Source organism: Dipodomys spectabilis, unplaced genomic scaffold (assembly GCF_019054845.1).
Source record: "Dipodomys spectabilis isolate Male_0828 unplaced genomic scaffold, ASM1905484v1 ptg000564l, whole genome shotgun sequence".
Lineage (NCBI taxonomy): Eukaryota > Metazoa > Chordata > Mammalia > Rodentia > Heteromyidae > Dipodomys > Dipodomys spectabilis.
Window position 1 is genome coordinate 264,479 of NW_024871241.1, and position 19,609 is coordinate 284,087.

Consider the following 19,609-nt stretch of genomic DNA (forward strand, 5'->3'; position numbering starts at 1 on the left):
CCCCACCTTATATATAGAAGCTAGAATTAGCCTAGAAACTTAAAAGTAAACATGTAGTATGCAAGTATATACAAATGTATTCACTGAACTATGGTAGATTCAATGGAGAATTCAAATTATGTAATTCCTTAGGAAGACAAAGTTAAAGCAGAACAAGAAAAGCACCTGGAAATACGTCCTTGCAAAGGGTTAAATGGCGACCTCTTTGTACAACTACTTAAAGATAATTTTCAAAAATTGAAAATAGTTTTCCATGTATCAAATCTAATCAGGAGAAAGGGAAGGGAAGTTGGGAGAGGAAACCAGGCTGACAGAAGCACTACTTTCTTCAACATAAAGATTCCAAGTTTTCCCTAAACAGCACCATCCCGCAGGCAAACATGAAAAGAGGTGGGGTGGAATCTGGTGGGAGATGATTAATGGCTAGGCCTGTAAGTGGTACACATCACTTCTTTCTCTATCCATTGGCCAGAGCTCAGGTCACCCAGGCACTGTGAATTACAAAGGGGCCTGGGAATTCCAAGCCAGTCTGTGTGTTGAGCAAGAAAAAAGTTTGAAACTATGCCAGCTATTCTCTGCCACATCAGATTTCACGAATGCCATTAAATAAGTAATATGCATTAAACTAATGATGGGATGGGTTGAGATTAATACTAGAATCGTTCTCCCCAGCCATCACTATTTTCTTTCCTTTATTAGGACAAGCCTAAGATCAAAAGTCAGGGAATCAGTGTAAACTGGGCGAGGAGTCCTGGCCGCATTGAAGTTGACTGTGAATCCCCTGTCTTTGTGACTCATGCTCCTAGCTTTGCCCTCAGCACACATCCAGATCATGGTTCTTCCAGGACCCTCAAGAGTAAGACTCCTATGTGACAAAGCAGTTCTGTAAACAACTATGTGCTGCTCAAAACCACTAAGAGAGTTTGAAATTATGGATATTTCTGCTGCATGGAAATCCTACTTAGTTCTGAAAAGTGACATTTTTGAGTTAACTCTATGTTGAAGCCACATTAACCCCTATCTTTACCATGGTATTTCAATCCTCTAGACCTTTGCATGTTGATGATTCTTTCCTTATATCACCGTTGGCTTCTTATAAGGTTTCAAAAGTCTGATCTGGAATTCCTCACTTTTAACCATCTGTGACTTGATTGACTGTGACTTGACCATATTCTCCCTATGAATAAAATGTCTGTGTCCATTTATTTCCATTGGAGGAATGAACATGCTGCTACTCAAGTTAGATTAAGGGTAGGCTCTCCAAGGAGAATTACTTGGGTTCAAATCTTGGCTCTCTGCTTGCATTTCCTCATCTGTAAAATGGGATTGATTGATTTGATTGAAATTATATTAAATTTTTGTGTGCCAGTCCTGGGGCTTAAATTCAGGAGCTGGATGCTGTACTTTAGCCTTTTCACTCAAGGTTGGTGCTCTACTAATTGAATCATAGCTCTATTTCTGGCTTTTTTCTGGTTAATTGGAGATAACAGATTTTTCTGTCTGGGCTTTGAATCATGATCCTCTGATCTCAGCTTCCTGAGTAGCTAAGATTACAGGTGTGAGCCACCAGCACCTGGCATGAAACTGCACTATATTTTAAAATGTTACAGATCCAACAGTAAGTTGTAATTATTATTAATGAAGACTCTATAATTCTGTATAATTTGTTAAACTTACCTTTATAAAGGAAGCTGGATTGCTTACCTTTGGGTAAATAATAAGGTATCAAACTTGAGTAGAGCATCTAAACATCATGACAAGAGCTTTTTCTATAATCTATATGTATATGATTTCCATTCTAACTCTAAAACATTCTTATCTATTTTTAATGCTTGATTGATGAGGGTATTAGGCTGTCTAGTTCAAATTTCAAATTTGCTAATTTTTTTTATTCATTCCTGCTTTTGAATGCTTAACATTCACCAGTCACTGGAGTCACAGTAAGGAGTAAAACCAAGACTCTAGCCTCAAATAGAGATTACATTGTAGTGATAATATACAATGCCCTTAAGAGTTCTTAAATCCTACTTTGGAAATTAAAATTCTTCAGTAATTAAAACTCACTCTGTCCTGCTTGTACCCTAAACCTCAGAATTCCTTAGCTTTTTCTGTGAATCCAAATCTGTGTAATGCCAAGGCATTTTGCAAAGTAAAACGATCTATGTAGACATCCCAGCTATATGATCAGCTTATGTTCATCCAACGAATCAGATCATTACAAGAAATTTTAATTTACTTATTAAAGCAAGATTAGTACCTGTTTTGTGCTTTGATTTCTCTCTTCTTTAATAAAAAAGTTCTATATTAAGTACTATAGCACCATGAAAATAACTTATACTCTATGCTCCATATAGTCCTAAAAGAAAACCACAAGAGGCCGGGCACCGGTGGTTCACGCCTGTAATCCTAGCTACTCAGGAGGCTGAGATCTGAGGATTGCAGTTCAAAGCCAGCCTGGGCAGGAAAGTCCGTGAGACTCTTATCTCCAATGAACTACCAGAAAACCAGAAGTGGCGCTGTGGCTCAAGTCATAGAGTGTTAACCTTGAGCTGAAATGTTGAGAGACAGTGCCCAGGCCCAGAGTTCAAGCCCTATGATGAAAGAAAGAAAGAAAGAAAGAAAGAAAGAAAGAAAGAAAGAAAGAAAGAAAGAAAGAAAGAAAGAAAGAAAGAAAGAAAGAAAGAAAGAAAGAAAGAAAGAAAACCAGAACAGTACACCCATGTTAAAGACTTACACCACTGTACACACATCATTACAAAAACATCTATCATTTATCTTGGTGGTTTCCTTATGACATTGTGATCTTACTAACATGAGATCACTTGTAAAAAGTACTTCTTGGTATTTCTTGAAATAAGGATGCCCCCACACTCAAGGTTTATTTCAACAATGTGTTCTCTTGGAGCACCAACTTAATCCTTAGTTGTACCTTACATCAGCGGTACTGTTGCTTTCATTCCTCAGATCTATCTTAATCTTTACCCAGCATTTTGGGGCCACAAATCCATCCCAGAATGAATGAATCATGGGAAAGTTGTGCAAGAACCATTTTCAACTGCCTCAGTGACTAAACATTGGAGAAGTGGTTAAGAACACAAGTTCTAGGATCCTCCACCTCATCTTTCCAGCCGTGTGAACTGGGAAATGATTCAAACTATCCAAGTTCCAATAAGCCTTTTATGCAGATTATTATAGAGAGAGTTCTAGAGAGTTGCTTTTGGAATCTTGGTATTGTTTCTTTTTGGGTAACCTATGAAGTTACTTCATTGCTTTGAGCTTCATCAACAGCTCCATCTACCTCAAGGGGACACAGTAAGATGACATAGTCTGAGGTGCTTTATAAACCAGGAAGAGCTAATGGAACATCTAGTGGTATTGCTCTTTAATGAAGGGCAAGACAACAATAATCCTGGAAACTTGAAGATTTTTCTAGTCACAAAGAGCTACTCCAGAGCTTTTAAAAAAATCAATTGTGAAATCAAGAGATTTATTGGCATCATAACTTAAAAAGCCTGTAAAGCTGCATTGTGTTAAAAAATGAAGTTTGCACAACATGGCTTTTAAATTGGTTCCAATTTCACAGTAGGAACTTTGAATAGATTGGCCTTCAAACAGGATCATAGAGATGAGTGGTTCTTTGTTCTGCTAGAATTACTTGGGTCATTTTGAAGAATCTCAATACCCAGTCGTCATCACCCACTCTCCCACTCCTGCCCCCAACCCCAGACCAATGGCATCTGAATCACTAGAGGTAAGATACACGTGGCAGGTGGATGTAGGTAATCACCAGCTCAGGTGTCACAAAAGTATTTTCATTATAAGTCTGAGGCAGACCCCAAGGGTCCCCCATTATCTCAGGACAATACATTAGGAATCTGAACACTGTTCCCACTCGGTGGTTGAACTTATAGAATATTGGACTATTAAAGAATCAAAACAGGCAAACTGTTGAGCCTTTTTATCATATGGAAGAGGGAAGACACATCCTTCTAGAAGAATTACAGCCAGGCACAGCCACTTCACATCAGTTTGTTTAAAGGTTGGAAGGGGTGCATTTGTTGTATCAGAAGTGACTGGATCTAGAACAGTGAAAGCTGAGAGGAGAGACCCACTTTTTGGAATATCTCTAGGCTTTAGACTAGGGTCACAAGTCAAAACTAGAGTTAACTGAGCACTTCCTATGTCCTGGACACTATGAAAGACACAAGGAGGAGAAAAAGAGCTTGCTCTTACCCTCGAGTGCCCAAATATATGAATTCTAGATGTCTAAAATGATGAGAACCAGGAGGAGAATTCAGGATATAAGGACAGCCTCCAACAATTCTTAGCTAAGTGTTCTGATACATGGCTAAGTGTCCACTATATTCATTTTAGAACATTTTCAACCTTATAGACACAATCGAGATGTAGCAACAATAGCAACTATAAAGACATGACAAGCTGGGCACCCCAGTGGCTCACGCTTGTAATCCTAGCTACTCAGGAGGCTGAGATCTGAAGATCATGGTTCAAAGCCAGCCCAGGCAGGAAAGTCCGTGAGACTCTGACCTCCCATAAATCAACAAAAAAAACGGTGCTGTGGCTCAAGTGGTAGAGCACTAGCCTTGAACTGAAGAGCTGAGGGACAGTGCCCAGGCCCAGAGTTCAAGCCTCCCCCCAAAAGAAATGACACAAACAGTTGAGTTTCCTTTCATCGAAGTTGGCTCTATTTTGTTTTGAAGCCTCGAGGTATAAAGGGAAAGGAACTCTTCAATCTGGGGCTGTAGCTCCGTGGTACAGCATTTGCCTAGCACGAAGAAGGCCTTGGGTTCCATCCCCAGGACCACAAAAAGGAAAACAAACAAACAAAAGGAGCTTTGTCTCTTTTGCTTTGAAACAGTCCCTAATTCCCTCAGTGTCACTGGAATAAATGCATGCCATTTGTTTTCTTCCTCTTGTGAGTCTGAGCTATCCCAGTAGCAAACATGGCTTTCACACGAGCCTGTCCAGAGATTCCCCTGGCCCTGCGGGCTTCCTCAGTATCCACTCCTGAGGCTGCATTTCGTGGGCTGCATGCTCATTTCTTTCAGCATCCCATGGAAGCCTGGAGATCCCTCCCTTGATGACCCAGCTCTCTTCCCCCCAAATCTGTCACATCCTTCCTCTAGTCTCTGTCAGGGCTGTCTACACCCTAGCCTTCGTAGCCGTAACCCTACACAGCTACCCCTTAAGTACACGAGGGCCATTTATAACCTTTCATCATTCCTCGTCCTTACAATTGCCCTCAGTTAATAGCCAAGATCTGTGAAGGGTGCTTCCCCTCCTTCAGGGAGAAGGAGGGGATACAATGTCCTTTTCTTTCAGTTTCACACTCAACCTGTCTGGAATCTCTATCACTCCTTATCACTGCTTAACTGCCAGGGAAAGCCAAGGCCCAACAGAAGTGAACCCATGTCTGGATGTAGGGATTAGGATTTGGAGATGGGGTGAGATTGGCTGAACAGTACATCAATATCCTGGGCAGCCTCTATCATCAATTCTTACAGATAGAGAATTGAGGTAGACAAAGGAGTCCAACACTGGGTTTGGTAAAAGAGGATAAAATCGGGGCTAGGAAAGTAGCTTAGTGGTAGAGTGCTTACTTAGCATGCATGAAGCCCTGGGATGGATTATTCCTCAGTACCACATAAACAAAAAAGGCCAGAAGTGCCACTGTGGCTCAAGCTTTTAGGAAAAAGAAGCTCAGGGACAGTGCCCAGGCCCTGAGTTCAAGACCCAGGATTGGCAAAAAAAAGACGATAAAATCCAACAAGAAAAATGCCTACCTTTCAGGAGCAGACAGCGTACCTCTTGCCACACTAACATCTTCTGCACAAGGAAGAACAAAGGCAGAAGAGTGAGAGGAAAGAAGTCAGTAAAGCCTTGGTGAAGGGAACTAGAAAAGGACTTATCGCTGGAAATGCCTGGAGCATGCAACGATTTAGACCCAGCCCAGAGAGAGAGAGAGAGAGAGACAGACAGACAGACAGACAGACAGACAGACAGACAAAGAGAGAGACAGGGAGAGAGAGAAAGAGAGACAGAGACAGAGACAGAGACAGAGAGACAAAGAAAGACAGAGAGAGAGAGATGGAAGATGAGGATTATAGTTTATGAGATCACTAAGCTGGCTCAAATGTGTAATTGTTTCCAAATGGGGAGACAATTCTGCAGGAATGAAATTATAACCATCTTCAACTATTATGTCATCTCCTCCTCTGGAAAACAGAATAGAATAGTTGTTCCTAAAAGAACATCATCTTCAAAGACCAAGAAAAAAAGGCATTGACATAATTTGGTAGAACGAGGAGCTGGAGGTAAGTATAGTCACCTGCCAAAGCCCATTTGGATGTCTGGTACACAGATTTCTCAAGTTAGACAACTGAAAGTATTACAGTCTAAGGATTCTCTCTGTTAGCTGGTGGCCTAACAAGAGTGTCAGGCCTACCTCTCCCTTATGACATGAGCTACTGAGTCATTGCTCAGGCTTCCAGGGTGAAGCTACTGTGTTTGCAGCCCATATCCCCCAGAGCCACGGAGCAATTGCTCTTCGATGTCACATTCCAGACTCCCTCTCCTCCTTCAGAGACAGGTTCATTCTGCTATGGGACACTTCATGAAGGCACCCTGGGTAGCCTGGAGGAATGTGAATAGTACCAACGCTAGATTCCAGTGGCAAGTCTTCCCAATGACTTAGGACTTTGGGCAAATGAGTTAATTTCTTGGATACTCATTTTCTCTATCTGTAAGCTGAATAAAAATGCTCACTGTGAAGAATAAGGAGGAGAATTTAATAAGATGACGTTCATGCCAGATGCCTGTAATCCTAGCAACTCAGGAGGCTGAGAGATCTGAGGATCATGGTTCAAAGCCAGCCCGGGCAGAAAAGTCTGTGAGACTCTTATCTCCAATGAACCACCAGAAAACTGGAAGTGGCACTGTGGCTCAAGTGGTAGAGTGCTGGGTTTGAGCTGAAGAGCTGAGGGACAGCGCCCAGGCCCAGAGTTCAAGCCCCATGATTGACAAATAGCATATAGCACTTCATATAGCACTAGAAGACTGGGCTGCGGAACAGGCTATGAATGCTCCTTAGCTTTCCTCCCATTAGCCTGCTCTCCCTACCTCACCAGTCTTTTGTTCTCCCTTCTCATCCAGAAATGATGATACCTTGAAAGGCCTCAGAGTACATAGGCAGTCCATGATGAGCATGGCGTGGAGGGCCAAGTACGATCAGGAAAGGACAGAAGCAAAGAAACATTGGGGGATGCAATTTACACTTTCTAAGGAGGTCAGGGCAGGTTTGATAAAGGTAGTAATATTTGCCTTAACCTTACAGAGTGAGTGCGATTCCAAATAAAGATGGCCCCAGGAAGTGAGTAAGGGAGCAAGTCCAATAATGGCTTCATTAACAAATAGATTACTACTACTAACTGGGGTACTCTGGAAGATGGGAGAAACACCTCTCAGTAGCCAGGTGTGGTGGCCCATACGTGTAATCTTAGCCACTCAGAAGATAGAGTTCTAGGTCAACTGAGGCAAAGAATTCATGAGACCCCCCTCATCTCAACAAATAATTCTGGCATGGTGATGCACATTGTAATCAGGGCTTGTGGGAGGAACAGTTTGAGGCCAGTCCTGAGCAAAAATTGAAGACCCTATCTGAAAAATAACTAAAGCAGAAAGGGCTGGAGGTAGGGCCCAGGTGGTAGAGCGCTCATCTAGCAAGCACTAGGCCCTGAGTCCAAACCCTAGAACATTGTTCACCCCCAAATTCACCCCTCAGCATTGTCTTGCCAACAGATATACATATATATATATATATATATATATATGTATGTATGTATGGATGTATGTATGTATACTTTTCAAGACAGGGTCTTACTAGGTCACCCAGGCTGGCCTTGAAATCTCTGTTGTACAGCTTTTCCTTACTTAGGTTTGATTCAAAGTGATGTACTCTCCTGTTTACTTGCTCCTGTTTTTATTAGATTTAAATATAATTTTCCAAAAGACCTATTTGTAACAAAGAGCTTTCACGCTGATGAACTTTTTTGCTTGTGTTCCACGTTCCTGTTCAATCTACACCTATGGTGGGAGAAAAAAAAATGCCCTGAAATGTGAGACTAAAGATCTGGCAACTTGTCTGGGCTGTGCCACTTCCTAACCCATAACATCCCTGGGGACATTTGCTCATCAGTAAAGCAGGGACACTTGATTTTTGTACCCTGCCAACCCCACAGTGATGTTTTCATGCTCCAAGATGGCATATGTGAGGATAGTTTCTATGGCGACCACATGGCTACAACAGAATTGATATACAATGAGATATATGTGGAGACATTTTCTTTTCTTGTTTCTGATGTCCAGTAGTTGTATAAACAGTGGTTCTTAATGTATGGTTCTTGGACCAGTTGCATCAACATCATCTAGAAAAGTCGCATCATTAGAGAAGTTACTTCTCCAGGCCTACCCTAGACCTACTAAATCACTGGGCAAGAACACAGTCATTTGTTTCCAAAAAAAGCCTTCCAGGTAACTCTGATGATCCACACTCATATTTAAGAACGCTGGTTGTGTAACAGCCCTTACATTTGCACGGCATAGCTTTCTTTGGCAGTCGTACTCACAGCAATTGCAACACTAGTATTGTCCTTTTACTGCCTTCCTCAGATATCCTTTTCTCTGTTTCATAAGCTTCTAAATGTCCCTTCTCTTTATGAAAGAGTAATATAGATGGTAAAGAGGATCAGATTACATTAAATGCCTGTTGCAAGCATCACAATAAAGCCCATTTGTACAAAAAATATCCCCTTTTCAAAAAATGACATGTGGCTTCATTTCGTTGATTCACTAACTTTTTCAATTTCCAGATGGATATGCTTTCAAGTAAATACTTTAAAAAACAAATACACATCAGAATAAATCTTGATATATTTGGTCAACTGATTTTGGAGGAAGGGACCAATACCATTCAAAGAAGAAAGGACAGTCTTTTCAACAAATGATGCCAAGAAAACAAGACAACCACATGCAAAAAATAACTGTAAATGGATCAAAGAACATGAATATAAAAGAGTCTTAGTAGAAAACACAGGGGAAAAAATCTTCCTGACATTGGATTTAGCAGTGATTTCTTGGCTAGGACACATAGAAGTAAAAATAAATATAATTCATCAAAATTAAAAGCTTTTGTGCATGAAAGGATACTACTAAGACAGTGCAAATATGCCCCCACAAAACTGAAGAAGATAGGGGCTGGGAAGGTGGCTCAGTGGTAGAGCGCTTGCCTTGCATGCATGAGGCCCTAGGTTCAATTCCTCAGCACCACAGAAGCAAAAAAAAAAAAAAAAAAAGCCGGAAGTGGTGCTGTGGCAAGTGGTAGAGCACTAGCCTTGAGCTGAAGAGCTGAGCGACAGCGCCCAGGCCCAGAGTTCAGTCCCTGCGACTGATTAAAAAAAAGGAGAAATCATTTGTCAATTATATATCCGATAAGGTATTAATATCCATAGTATATTTAAAAAAAAAACTCATAGTAATCAACAAAAACAACCCAATTCAAAAATTAGGCAAAAGATCTGACTAGACATTTTTCTAAAGAAGATATACAAATGACCAACAAGTGCTTGAAAAGAGAATGACATCACTAGTCACTAAAGAACTGCTAAAAACACAATGAGATTCCATTCTATACCTACCATCAAAGCAAAAGAAAATAACATGTTGTTGAAGATGTAGAGAAATTGGAATTCTTGTGCTCAGCTCGTAGGAATGTAAAATAGTATAGCCATTGTATGATTTGGCAGTCCCTAGATATATACCCCCAAAGAATTGAAAGCAATGACTCAAACATATTTGTATGATCATATTTACAGGAGCATTTTTCACAATGTCCCAAACGTTGAAACAACTGAAATATCCATCAGTGGATGAATAGATTAACAAAATGTGGCAATACATACAATCATTCCACTTTTAAGACCTTGAAAACATAAATGAACTTTGCAAACAGCACACTAAATTTATTAAGTCAGACACACAGGAAGAAATACTGTATGTTTTTTCTTAAATGAGATGCCTGCAATAGAGGAATTCAGAGACAAAAAGAATAGAGCTTATGGATTGTTTAATGAATAAACAGTTTCTAATTAAGATGATGTATGGACAGTATGGATGGTTACATAAAATAGTGACCATACTTGATGGCAACTTAATGCACACTTAAAATGTTGCTAAAATGTTAACTATTAAGTATTATGTATATTATATATACATATATATGTATATCTATAACCCATGTGTGTATATATATATATATATATATATATATATAACCCATAGTAAAAAGATTATAAATACCAAAAATACATATACACAAACAGAGATTTCAAAAATGAAGGAAAGTAGGCATCTTACCTTTCAGGGATGTAACCAGAACAACATGAAGACAAATGATGACAAGGAATAGCCTAAACATCAGTAAAACTTCTTCAGGTCTGCCAGCACGGCTACACCACCCACCAGAGAAAAACATCCTGTAAAACAGTTAGGGGACACAAGATCATCACAGCTGCAGCATCACAACATAATAACCCAAATTCTTCAACCAGAGTAATGTCTAACCTACTTTTGTTTTTGACTTATTGCTATTTTCTAGAGAATCAGCAATAACAAGTGGAGGGTGGCAACAAAAAGCAAAACTCATGTTTATTAAGAGAAAGTTGCTCAGTTGAATATTATATTCAAAATGATAAACACAGTAGTCACATGAATTTTGGGAAAATACCAACACATGCAAAACAGCAAGAGAAGAAAGAATCAGGGTGCTGGTGAATTACACCTAGAGTCGTAGTTATTCAGGAGGCTGAGATCTGAGGATCGTGGTTCAAAGCCAGCTCTGGCAGGAAAGGCCAGGAGACTCTTACCTCCAATAAATCACCAGAAAACCAGAAGTGGAGCTGTGGCTCAAAGTGGTAGAGCACTAGCCTTGAGCAGAAGAGCGGAGGAACAGCGCCCAGGCCCTGAATTCAAGCCCCACAACCAACGAGAGAGAGAGAGAGAAAGAGAGAGAGAGAGAGAGAGAGAGAGAGAGAGAGAGAGAGAGAGAGAGAGACTCCAAATGTTACACACATATTTATTACCACTATATAAAAGCTGGTTAAAAGAAAGGATCACAAAATCCTTATTTATGTCTTACACTATAAAAAATACTGCATTTTCTCTGCATTGCCTCTTATTAACATTATTTGCATTTTAGTAGAGTTGATGTTATTTTAAAAAGGTTTACACCAGAATTGAATTTAAAACTTCATTTGCCTTTCACTTACTCATTCAACCAATCTTTACTAGAAGGCTGATCTGAGGTAGATGGAAGGCCCCATTTGAGGAGAGCTGAGAACACAGAGAAAGTTACAAATGTTACAATATGCTTGTTCCACCCCTGTGAGAGAATTGGCCAGTATGATCCCGGAAGGGGCAATGAACTTTCAAATTCAATTCTTATATAAACTTTGCTTTGTAGAAAAGCTGAACTGATTGACTGCTAAAAATGCAGTAGAAGCAACTGTACTGTACTGTACTGTACCCAGTAATATGTGCCTGTCATCCTAGCTTTGTGGGAGGCTGAGATGAGGAAGATTGCAGTTCCAGAGTAGTCTAGGCAGAGAAATCTGTGAGATTTCATCTCAGCAGGAGAAACTGGATATGGAAGTATATGCCTATGAACCCAGCTGGTGAAAAATAGGAGGAAGTAAAAAAAATAGGAGGAACGTGTGCCAGGTATATGGTGAGGCAGAAAGCAAGACCCTCATCTCAAAATAACCAGTGCATAAAAAAACAAGAGCTAGAACATGGCTCAATGGTAGAGCACCTGCCTAGAAAATTCAAAGTCCAATGCCACCAACAAAAATGAGCTCTGTTATTTAGTAGCCAGAAGCTGTACTAGGAAAATGAATCTTTCCTTGATGTGGCTTGATGATATCTTAAACCAGGAAGTAACTCTTGCTCCTTTGAAACAGAGCTTATATTTTAAAATTAATAAGTTGCATTATATATTAATACATAATGTTAATAAATTATGAAGTGCCTCTAATTTGTCCCTTCTCTCGCATACTTTTATCCCCTCTCTGCTCATAATGGCATATTATTGATCTTTCCAAATGAGTCACATAAATAAGAATGTTAACACAGTTGCATAAAGTGGATCAATGTCTCTCTGGGGGAAAAATACATCTGCTAGAGTTGCGCATAACCATATTGATGTATCTCAAGACTAATGCTAACCAAGGCCATCACACATAAAAGAATGTTTAATGTATGTGATTCTACTCATTTGAGAAACAAAAGTAGTCAAAACTAATCAATGGAGTGGGACATCAGGAGAAGGGAAGGGATGGTAATAATCACAGAAGTAGACACAAAGCAGGGAATATATAACCAATATTCCATGTGCTAGTTACAGAGATACATCCAATTTGTGAAATTAAGTTGTACATGTATATGTGTGCCATCTGAAATTTTGATTAAAAAATTTGAGACCAATATGTTTCAAGTTTCTGAACTGTGTTTCACCTCCAGAAACACTTTTCTATTTTTCTTTTTTTTAAATTTTATTGTCAAGGTGATGTACAGAGGGGTTACAGTTACATAAGTAAGGTAGAGATTACATTTCTTGTCTAACTTGTTACCCCCTCCCCCTCCCCGTATTTTTTCTTTTAAAGCCATTATTTTATTAACTTAAAGCCTATAGAATTATCTTCTATTCAAATTAAATAGGTTCCATTCCACCTGGAGTTGAGAGATATGACTTAGAAGATTTAATGCACAAGTATCTAATTTTGTAGTGGCTCATGCCTGTAATTTTAGCTACTCAGGAGGCTGAGACCTGATGATTGTGGTTCAAAGCCAGCCTGGGCAAGAAAAGTCCATGAGACTCTCCAAATAAACCACCAGAAAACTGGAAGTGTCACTGTGGTAGAGTACTAGCCTTGAGCAGAAGAACTCAGGGATAGCAGCACTGAGGCCCTGAGTTCAAGCCCTACGACCAAAAGAAAAAAACAAACCCCAAAAGAAAAACAGAGTATTGGAGCAATGTATAACTGGAAAGGAACTCAGAAACTACCCATTCTCATATTCCCATTCTAGTAATGGAGAGAGCAGCCCAACATGCCAAAGCATGTACCGAATGGTCAACATCATTTAGCCATTTGGTGAACCCACAATGTCAGCCTCTGAAGAATTTGTCTCTTTGTAAGTTTTGGAATTTTTTTTTAAGTTTTGAGTTGATCAACTGAAATGAATTAGCAAATTCAAAATGCTAGTATACAAGTTTTACAGTTTCTGCATTTTATTCCTGAGTTTTGCCCATTTCTAGGGCAGGGCCTAAGCTGTATACCAGATATGGTTAAAGTTAAATTAGTATGCAAAGTGAAGACACAGCAACTGGTTATTGTATGCTGTGACATAGGCCTCTCATCAAAATAAACCATACTTTTATACTGCAGAGAACATATACTCAACCCCATATGAGGCTTGGAAAGGCCAGAATGAAGAGGGATCCCAGAAATCATCTTGAAAAGAGAATGTGCGGGCTGGGAAGGTGGCTCAGTGGTAGAGTGCTTGCCTTGCATGCATGAGGCCCTGGGTTCAATTCCTAAGCACCACTAAGCAGAAAAAGCTGGAAGTGGCTCTGTGCCTTAAGTGGTAGAGCACTAGCCTTGAACTGAAGAGCTGAGGGACAGCGCCCAGGCCCAGAGTTCAGGCCCCACGACCGGACCCAAAAAAAAATTTTTTTTTCAAATGTTAAGGATAGCAAAATGGTATTAATTACAGAGAAAGCAACTTGCTAGCCTTTAAATAGTAAACATCTGCACTTAGATACTACATAATCACTCACTTAGGATGACTCCAAATTCATTTCAGTCCAGGACCTCTTTTAAGTTTGTGGATGTGATGTAAGTGGAGACATCTGGAGCTACAGAGTGCCCACGATGTCCTGCTTAAACCATCCAAGACATTGTTCTAGATATCTTCTGGTTCATTAAATAGTATCATTATTATATTTTTAAAATATATGCCATCAGTACAACTTTTAATAATTCTTTTTTTTTAACCAATCTTGGGGCTTAAGCTTTTTTTTTTTTTTTTTGAGTCCAGTCCTGGGGCCTGAACTCTGGGCCTGGGCGCTGTCCCTCAGCTCTTCAGCTCAAGGCTAACGCTCTACCCCTTGAGCCACAGCACCACTTCCAGCTTTTTTTTCTTTGCTTATGTGGTGCTGAGGAATCGAACCCAGGGCCTCATGTATGCAAGGCAAGCACTCTACCTCTGAGCCACCTTCCCAGCCCAAGGGCTTAAGCTTTTTTGCTTAAGGCTAGAACTCTACCACTTGAGCCACAGCTCCACTTGCAGCATTTTGCAGGTGCACCAACTGGAGATGAGTGTCTCACAGACTTTTCTGCCTAGACTGGCTGTGAAGTGTGATCCTCAGATCTCAGCATCCTGATTATCTAGGATTATAGACATGAGCCACCTGTACCCAGCAATAAATGAGATTTTTACCTAGACATAAAATAATTAAGGAATAAAATTTAGATGGGGAAAATAGCTTGATACTACCGTAGGGCAGGTCTGGGTGAGGGTTATTCTCTGTCATCTCTGATTAACTGGCATAATTTGATTATATGATAGATGTTAGGATGGTCATAGCAGTCGTCAAAATTTTTGACATGAGTAACAGCACATACAGCAATTGTTGCCTAAGCCATTGTTTAGAAAACTCCATGCATTTGAGATATTTATATTGAGTCAAATTGTTGGATAACAAAATGAACACAAGAGGAAGTTGAAAAGGTGATAATAAAGAGGTTCTCAGTGTGGGTGAAGCAAGAATAAAGAGGAAGAAAGCAGTTGATCTAAACTGTTCAATTGTCAAAGAAGTCAGAGAAAAAAAATGGACCAGAAAATTGTGAGTACAATTACATTTCTATTTAAATTCTCCTAAAAGACCTTCATACAGAAAGTATCTCAGAAAAAAAAAAATCACAAAGATTTTTTTTCAGTGTTTTAGGATTAGGTTGGGCTAAATTATTACAATAAACCTTTTGTTGAAGACTATTAAAAACTGTAAATGAAGTGTTAGAGGAACCAGACATCAGTGGCTTACACCTATAATCCTAGCTACGCAAAAGGCTGAGATCTAAGGGATCACAGTTTGACAGGTAAGTCTGTGAGACTCTTTATCTCCAATTAACCAGCTGAAAGTGAAGCTGTGGCTAGAGTGATAGAGTTATAGCCTTGAGCAAAAATCCTCAGGGACAGTGTCCAGGCCCTGAGTTCAAGCCCCAGAAATAGAACAACAACAATAAAATACCCATAATTGGAAGTATTTTCAAAACATATCAAAGAGGTAGCAAGATAGAAAGCAATTATCAGGTTAAAGTTGAAGAAGTATGCTCAGGTCCTAGAAATAGGTTTGGATAGTCAATTCCAGGGTCCTGGAATCTTAGAGCAATATCTAAAAGCCAGGGGAAGGAAGGAGGCAGACTCTAAGAAAGCATGTCTTCTTGGTGCCAGACAGTTCTTAATTTTTGGACAGTGCAACTAACGAAGGGCCAAAGAAGGCCCTGGATAAATATAGGACAAAAAGAACCATTCTGAAATTTATCGACAAAATTTTTTGAGGATAAAGTCACCCAGAACTAAAGCTAGCACTGCTACAGTAAGAGAAACAACATCCCATATGCAAAACAAAACAAAACAAAAAACCCCAGAAACCAAAACATGTCCTACAGATAGCAGAAACTGGGTCAACTGGCAAGTATGAACTCGTGAATTCTAAACCATCAACTTTGTGTATTATTTGTCATAGCACAAAAAAGTCAACGATGAACTATATGGCTGAAATATGAAGCTTTCATATTTCTAGAAGCAAATGGAAGAAAAATGATTTATTTGGTCTACATAGTGCAAAGTGATTTTTAAATAAGCCTTAAGAGCTTTCTAATGCAGAAAAAACAGAAGTTTTATTCAATAAAACAAGTGAATCAATAGCAGATTACAAGATTAGAAATAAATTATGCACAGTAAACAGACTCATAAAACCTTGTGAGACATGTGCTTTTCAGCAACTCATATACCTCTAAATTTTCCCACTCTCCTACTTCCAATCTACTAGACTGTTGATTGCCCATGTGTGAATCACCCAAAGCAAAGTGGAAGCCTACTTCTCTTGGCTTCTCACCCTTCAGAGTCTTTCCCCAAATTCTCAAAGTAAGTATATTCATTATGTGCATGAGAACAGCACAGGATTCAACAATCTGTATGACAGAGCTATCTGGCATGCCTTCAAATCCAAACTCCACCTCTTTCAGTATAACCTTGGGCTGTACTGTCATGTCTCCGAACCTTAAATTCTTCATGTGAAAAAAACAATGGGGGAAATGATAGGACCTACTTCATAGCGTTCTGCAGGGGTTGACTGAGGTAACTTAGTTAGGAAGTATTAGCTGTGACTATAAGCACAGTCACAAGAAATGGGAACAGATTTAAGAGCAATTTCCTACATTCATTCATCTGCAAGGTACTATGCTAACGATTCAAAAGTTACCTCACTCTAAAAGACAGGTATCTGCCCTGCTTTTGAGAGCTCACTTCCACTACTTAGGGTCAGTAGTCACTGGTATAGCTAAATAACACTGATCTTTCTAAAACTAGACATAGAAGACTGTCTCTTCATGGAGGGAGGGGATGAAGATCAACTTGGCCTAACACAGAAACAAGAGACCTGAACACAACATCTTCCCTTTTCTAGGCTTGATCTCCATCTCGTCTTCACCCTCACCCCTACAGCAGGCAATCCAAAAAGATTTTTAAATTGATTTGGTCTGGAATCTGTTGCTGGAAAAATTATTCTATGAGTATATGGAAGAGAGACATAGGAGAAGAGACTTTCACTAAGACCATCCTCAGGGGGTTAGTTGGCACTTGGGCTGGGGCAAGCTTGATTCACCACCACACTGTTTGAATCCTTCGGAAGTTTATAATGGAGTAGAAGGCAGGCGCTCTGGAAAACCTAACCTGCCAACACCCACCAATATCCTGAGACTTTTCTTCCTTTTGTTATCCCACCAAGCCAACTCCTCCTTCAAGTCTAAGCCTGGCCATTTACTACCTATGATGCTACTCACATGTTTGAACCTTATTTATAACAATAACTGGCTAGTAACTATCATTATATGTATTATACATCCTATAATTATAAGAAGAAAATCCCCATGTATGAATATTATAATAAATAGTTGCATTGTTTATAATATTTTGACCATTTATTATCAATGAAATCTCAGATATGACCATTATTTGTATGTCTCAAAAGAAAGATGAAGTAATAGGACTAGGAATATAGCCTAGTGGCAGGGCACTTGACTAGCATCTTCGAGGCCCTAGGTATGAGCCCCAGTACTGCATAAAAAGAAAAAAAAAAGACGGGAAGAAAAGGAATGAAGGAGGGAGAAAAGGGGAAAGGGAAGGGAGGAAGAGAGAAAGGAGGGAGGATAAAAGAGGAAGCATCTATCTATCTATCTATATGTATATATATAAAGTGTTCTGCAGGGGTTGACTGAGGTAATTTAGTTATGAAGCTATAGTTATGTGACTATAAGCACAGTCACAAGAAATGGGAACAGATTTAAGCGCAATTTCCTACATTCATTCATCTGCAAGGTACTATGTTAAGGATTCAAAAGTTACCTCACTCTAAAAGACTATCAAATACCTTCAATGTTTGTGCGTGCACTATATTACAGCAAGAGAACACGTTTACTGTCCCTGTTGAAATATGACAAGATCCACAGGAACAAGGGTAGGAACAGGAAAGGGTAAGAACACAGTGAGGCAAAAATCCAAACATTCCTATGTAAATAATCATCATCCTTCTCCAGTTTTTACTGCACCATGTAATTTCTAAATGTGTACTCATTCCAAAATCTGTACCCTTTTCTGAAAGTCTATTAAAAAACAATTGGGTTACCAAGAAGAAATGGGTCAGCAGTAGAACCCCTAAGGGGAAAAAATGTCTGAGGGAATCAGAGCTCCAAGTAGAAATAAGGAGTTAGAAACAAGACAAAGTAAAAAAAAATAATAAAGTTGGGATAGGATGGGAATTCAGAATGTAGAAGGAGCAAAATATGAAAGAAAAAAAGCCAAACGAAATATCTTCACCAATATTTTGTGCTGATACTAGGGCTTGAACTCAGGGCCTACATGCTTTTTCCCCCTTAAGGCTAGCACTCTACCACTTTGAGCCACAGCTCTACTTCCAGATTTTTGGTGGTTAATTGGAGATGAGTATCATGGACTTTCCTTTGAACCATAGTCTTCAGATCTCAGCCCCCTGAGTAGCTAGGATTTTAGATGTGAGCCTCCAGTGGCCAATTTTATGAAATTATCTCATAGAAATGCTCTTACATGGCAGAAAGTTTAGAAAAAGGTAGGGAAACTCTGCACACATCTACAAAACGCAAACAAGAAACAAATGGAATATTAGATAAAGGAAAAGTGGGTCTTATTGGCTTCAGAAGCCATTGGTTGAAAGATTCACATTGAAGCTTCAATTTGCCCTCAGAGTTATAAAAGAAATGGATGATGTAAAATCTGTTCTGTAAGTGGGCTAAAGACTTAAAGAGAAATTTCTCTGGAGAGGAAAGAAGGATGGCCAATAGACACATGAAGAAATGCTCAACCTCTCTAGCCATAAAAGAAATGCAAATCAAAACAACATTGAGATTCCACCTCACCCCAGTTAGAATGGCTAGAATCAAGAACTCTAATTAAACAACAGATGCTGGAGGGGATGTGGACAGAAGGGAACCTTACCGCATTGTTGGTGGGAGTGTAAACTTGTTCAACCAGTTTGGAAAGCAGTATGGAGGTTCCTCAAAAGACTCCACATAGAGCTCCCCTATGACCCAGCAATCCCACTTTCGGGCATTTACCCAAATGTTTACAAACAAGACCACACTAAAGCTACCAGCATGACTATGTTTATTGTAGCATTATTTACCATAGCTAAGATATGGAACCAACCCAGATGCCCCTCAGTAGATGAATGGATCAAGTAAATGTGGTATATATAGACAATGGAATTCTATGCCTCCATCAGAAAGAATGATATTGCCCCATTTGTTAGGAAATGAAAAGACTTGGAAAAAATTGTATTAAGTGAAGTAAGCCAGAGCCAAAGAAACATAGGTCCCATGGTTTCCCTTATTTGCGATAACTAGTATATGTCTGAGACAAGCAGAAAAGGTCAGATAAGGTGATGTTAGGCAAAATGAACCTCAAGATAAGGACACAAGTGGGTTTTCCTTTCTTGTTATTGCTTCTCAGGGATTTATAAGGTACCATGCGATTTTTTTTTTGTTGCTTTATATGTTTCTCCCCCATGGTATAACCCCTGTTTTCACTGTATTTGATGTTGGTATAATTTGGAGAGGGGAAGGGAAAAAACAAATTGTTTAAATGGGGATACAGGTCAACCCATTGCAACAATGAGATGTACAAGATGCTATGTTGAAAAACTAACTTTACAATTTAGGTG

At 39.5% G+C, this 19,609-nt stretch overlaps 1 protein-coding gene across 8 annotated transcripts in view; it reads right to left on the bottom strand.

The window, feature by feature from the left end:
* Adgrg2 (adhesion G protein-coupled receptor G2) overlaps positions 1-10,549 on the bottom strand; it is a 61,396-nt gene extending 50,847 nt beyond the window's left edge. For all 8 annotated transcript variants that reach the window (XM_042670506.1, XM_042670504.1, XM_042670505.1 and 5 more), the window contains exon 1: positions 10,432-10,549. In XM_042670506.1, coding sequence (XP_042526440.1) covers positions 10,432-10,549 — 118 coding nt within the window. The remainder of the gene's footprint in view (positions 1-10,431) is intronic.
* Positions 10,550-19,609: the final 9,060 nt, after the last annotated feature.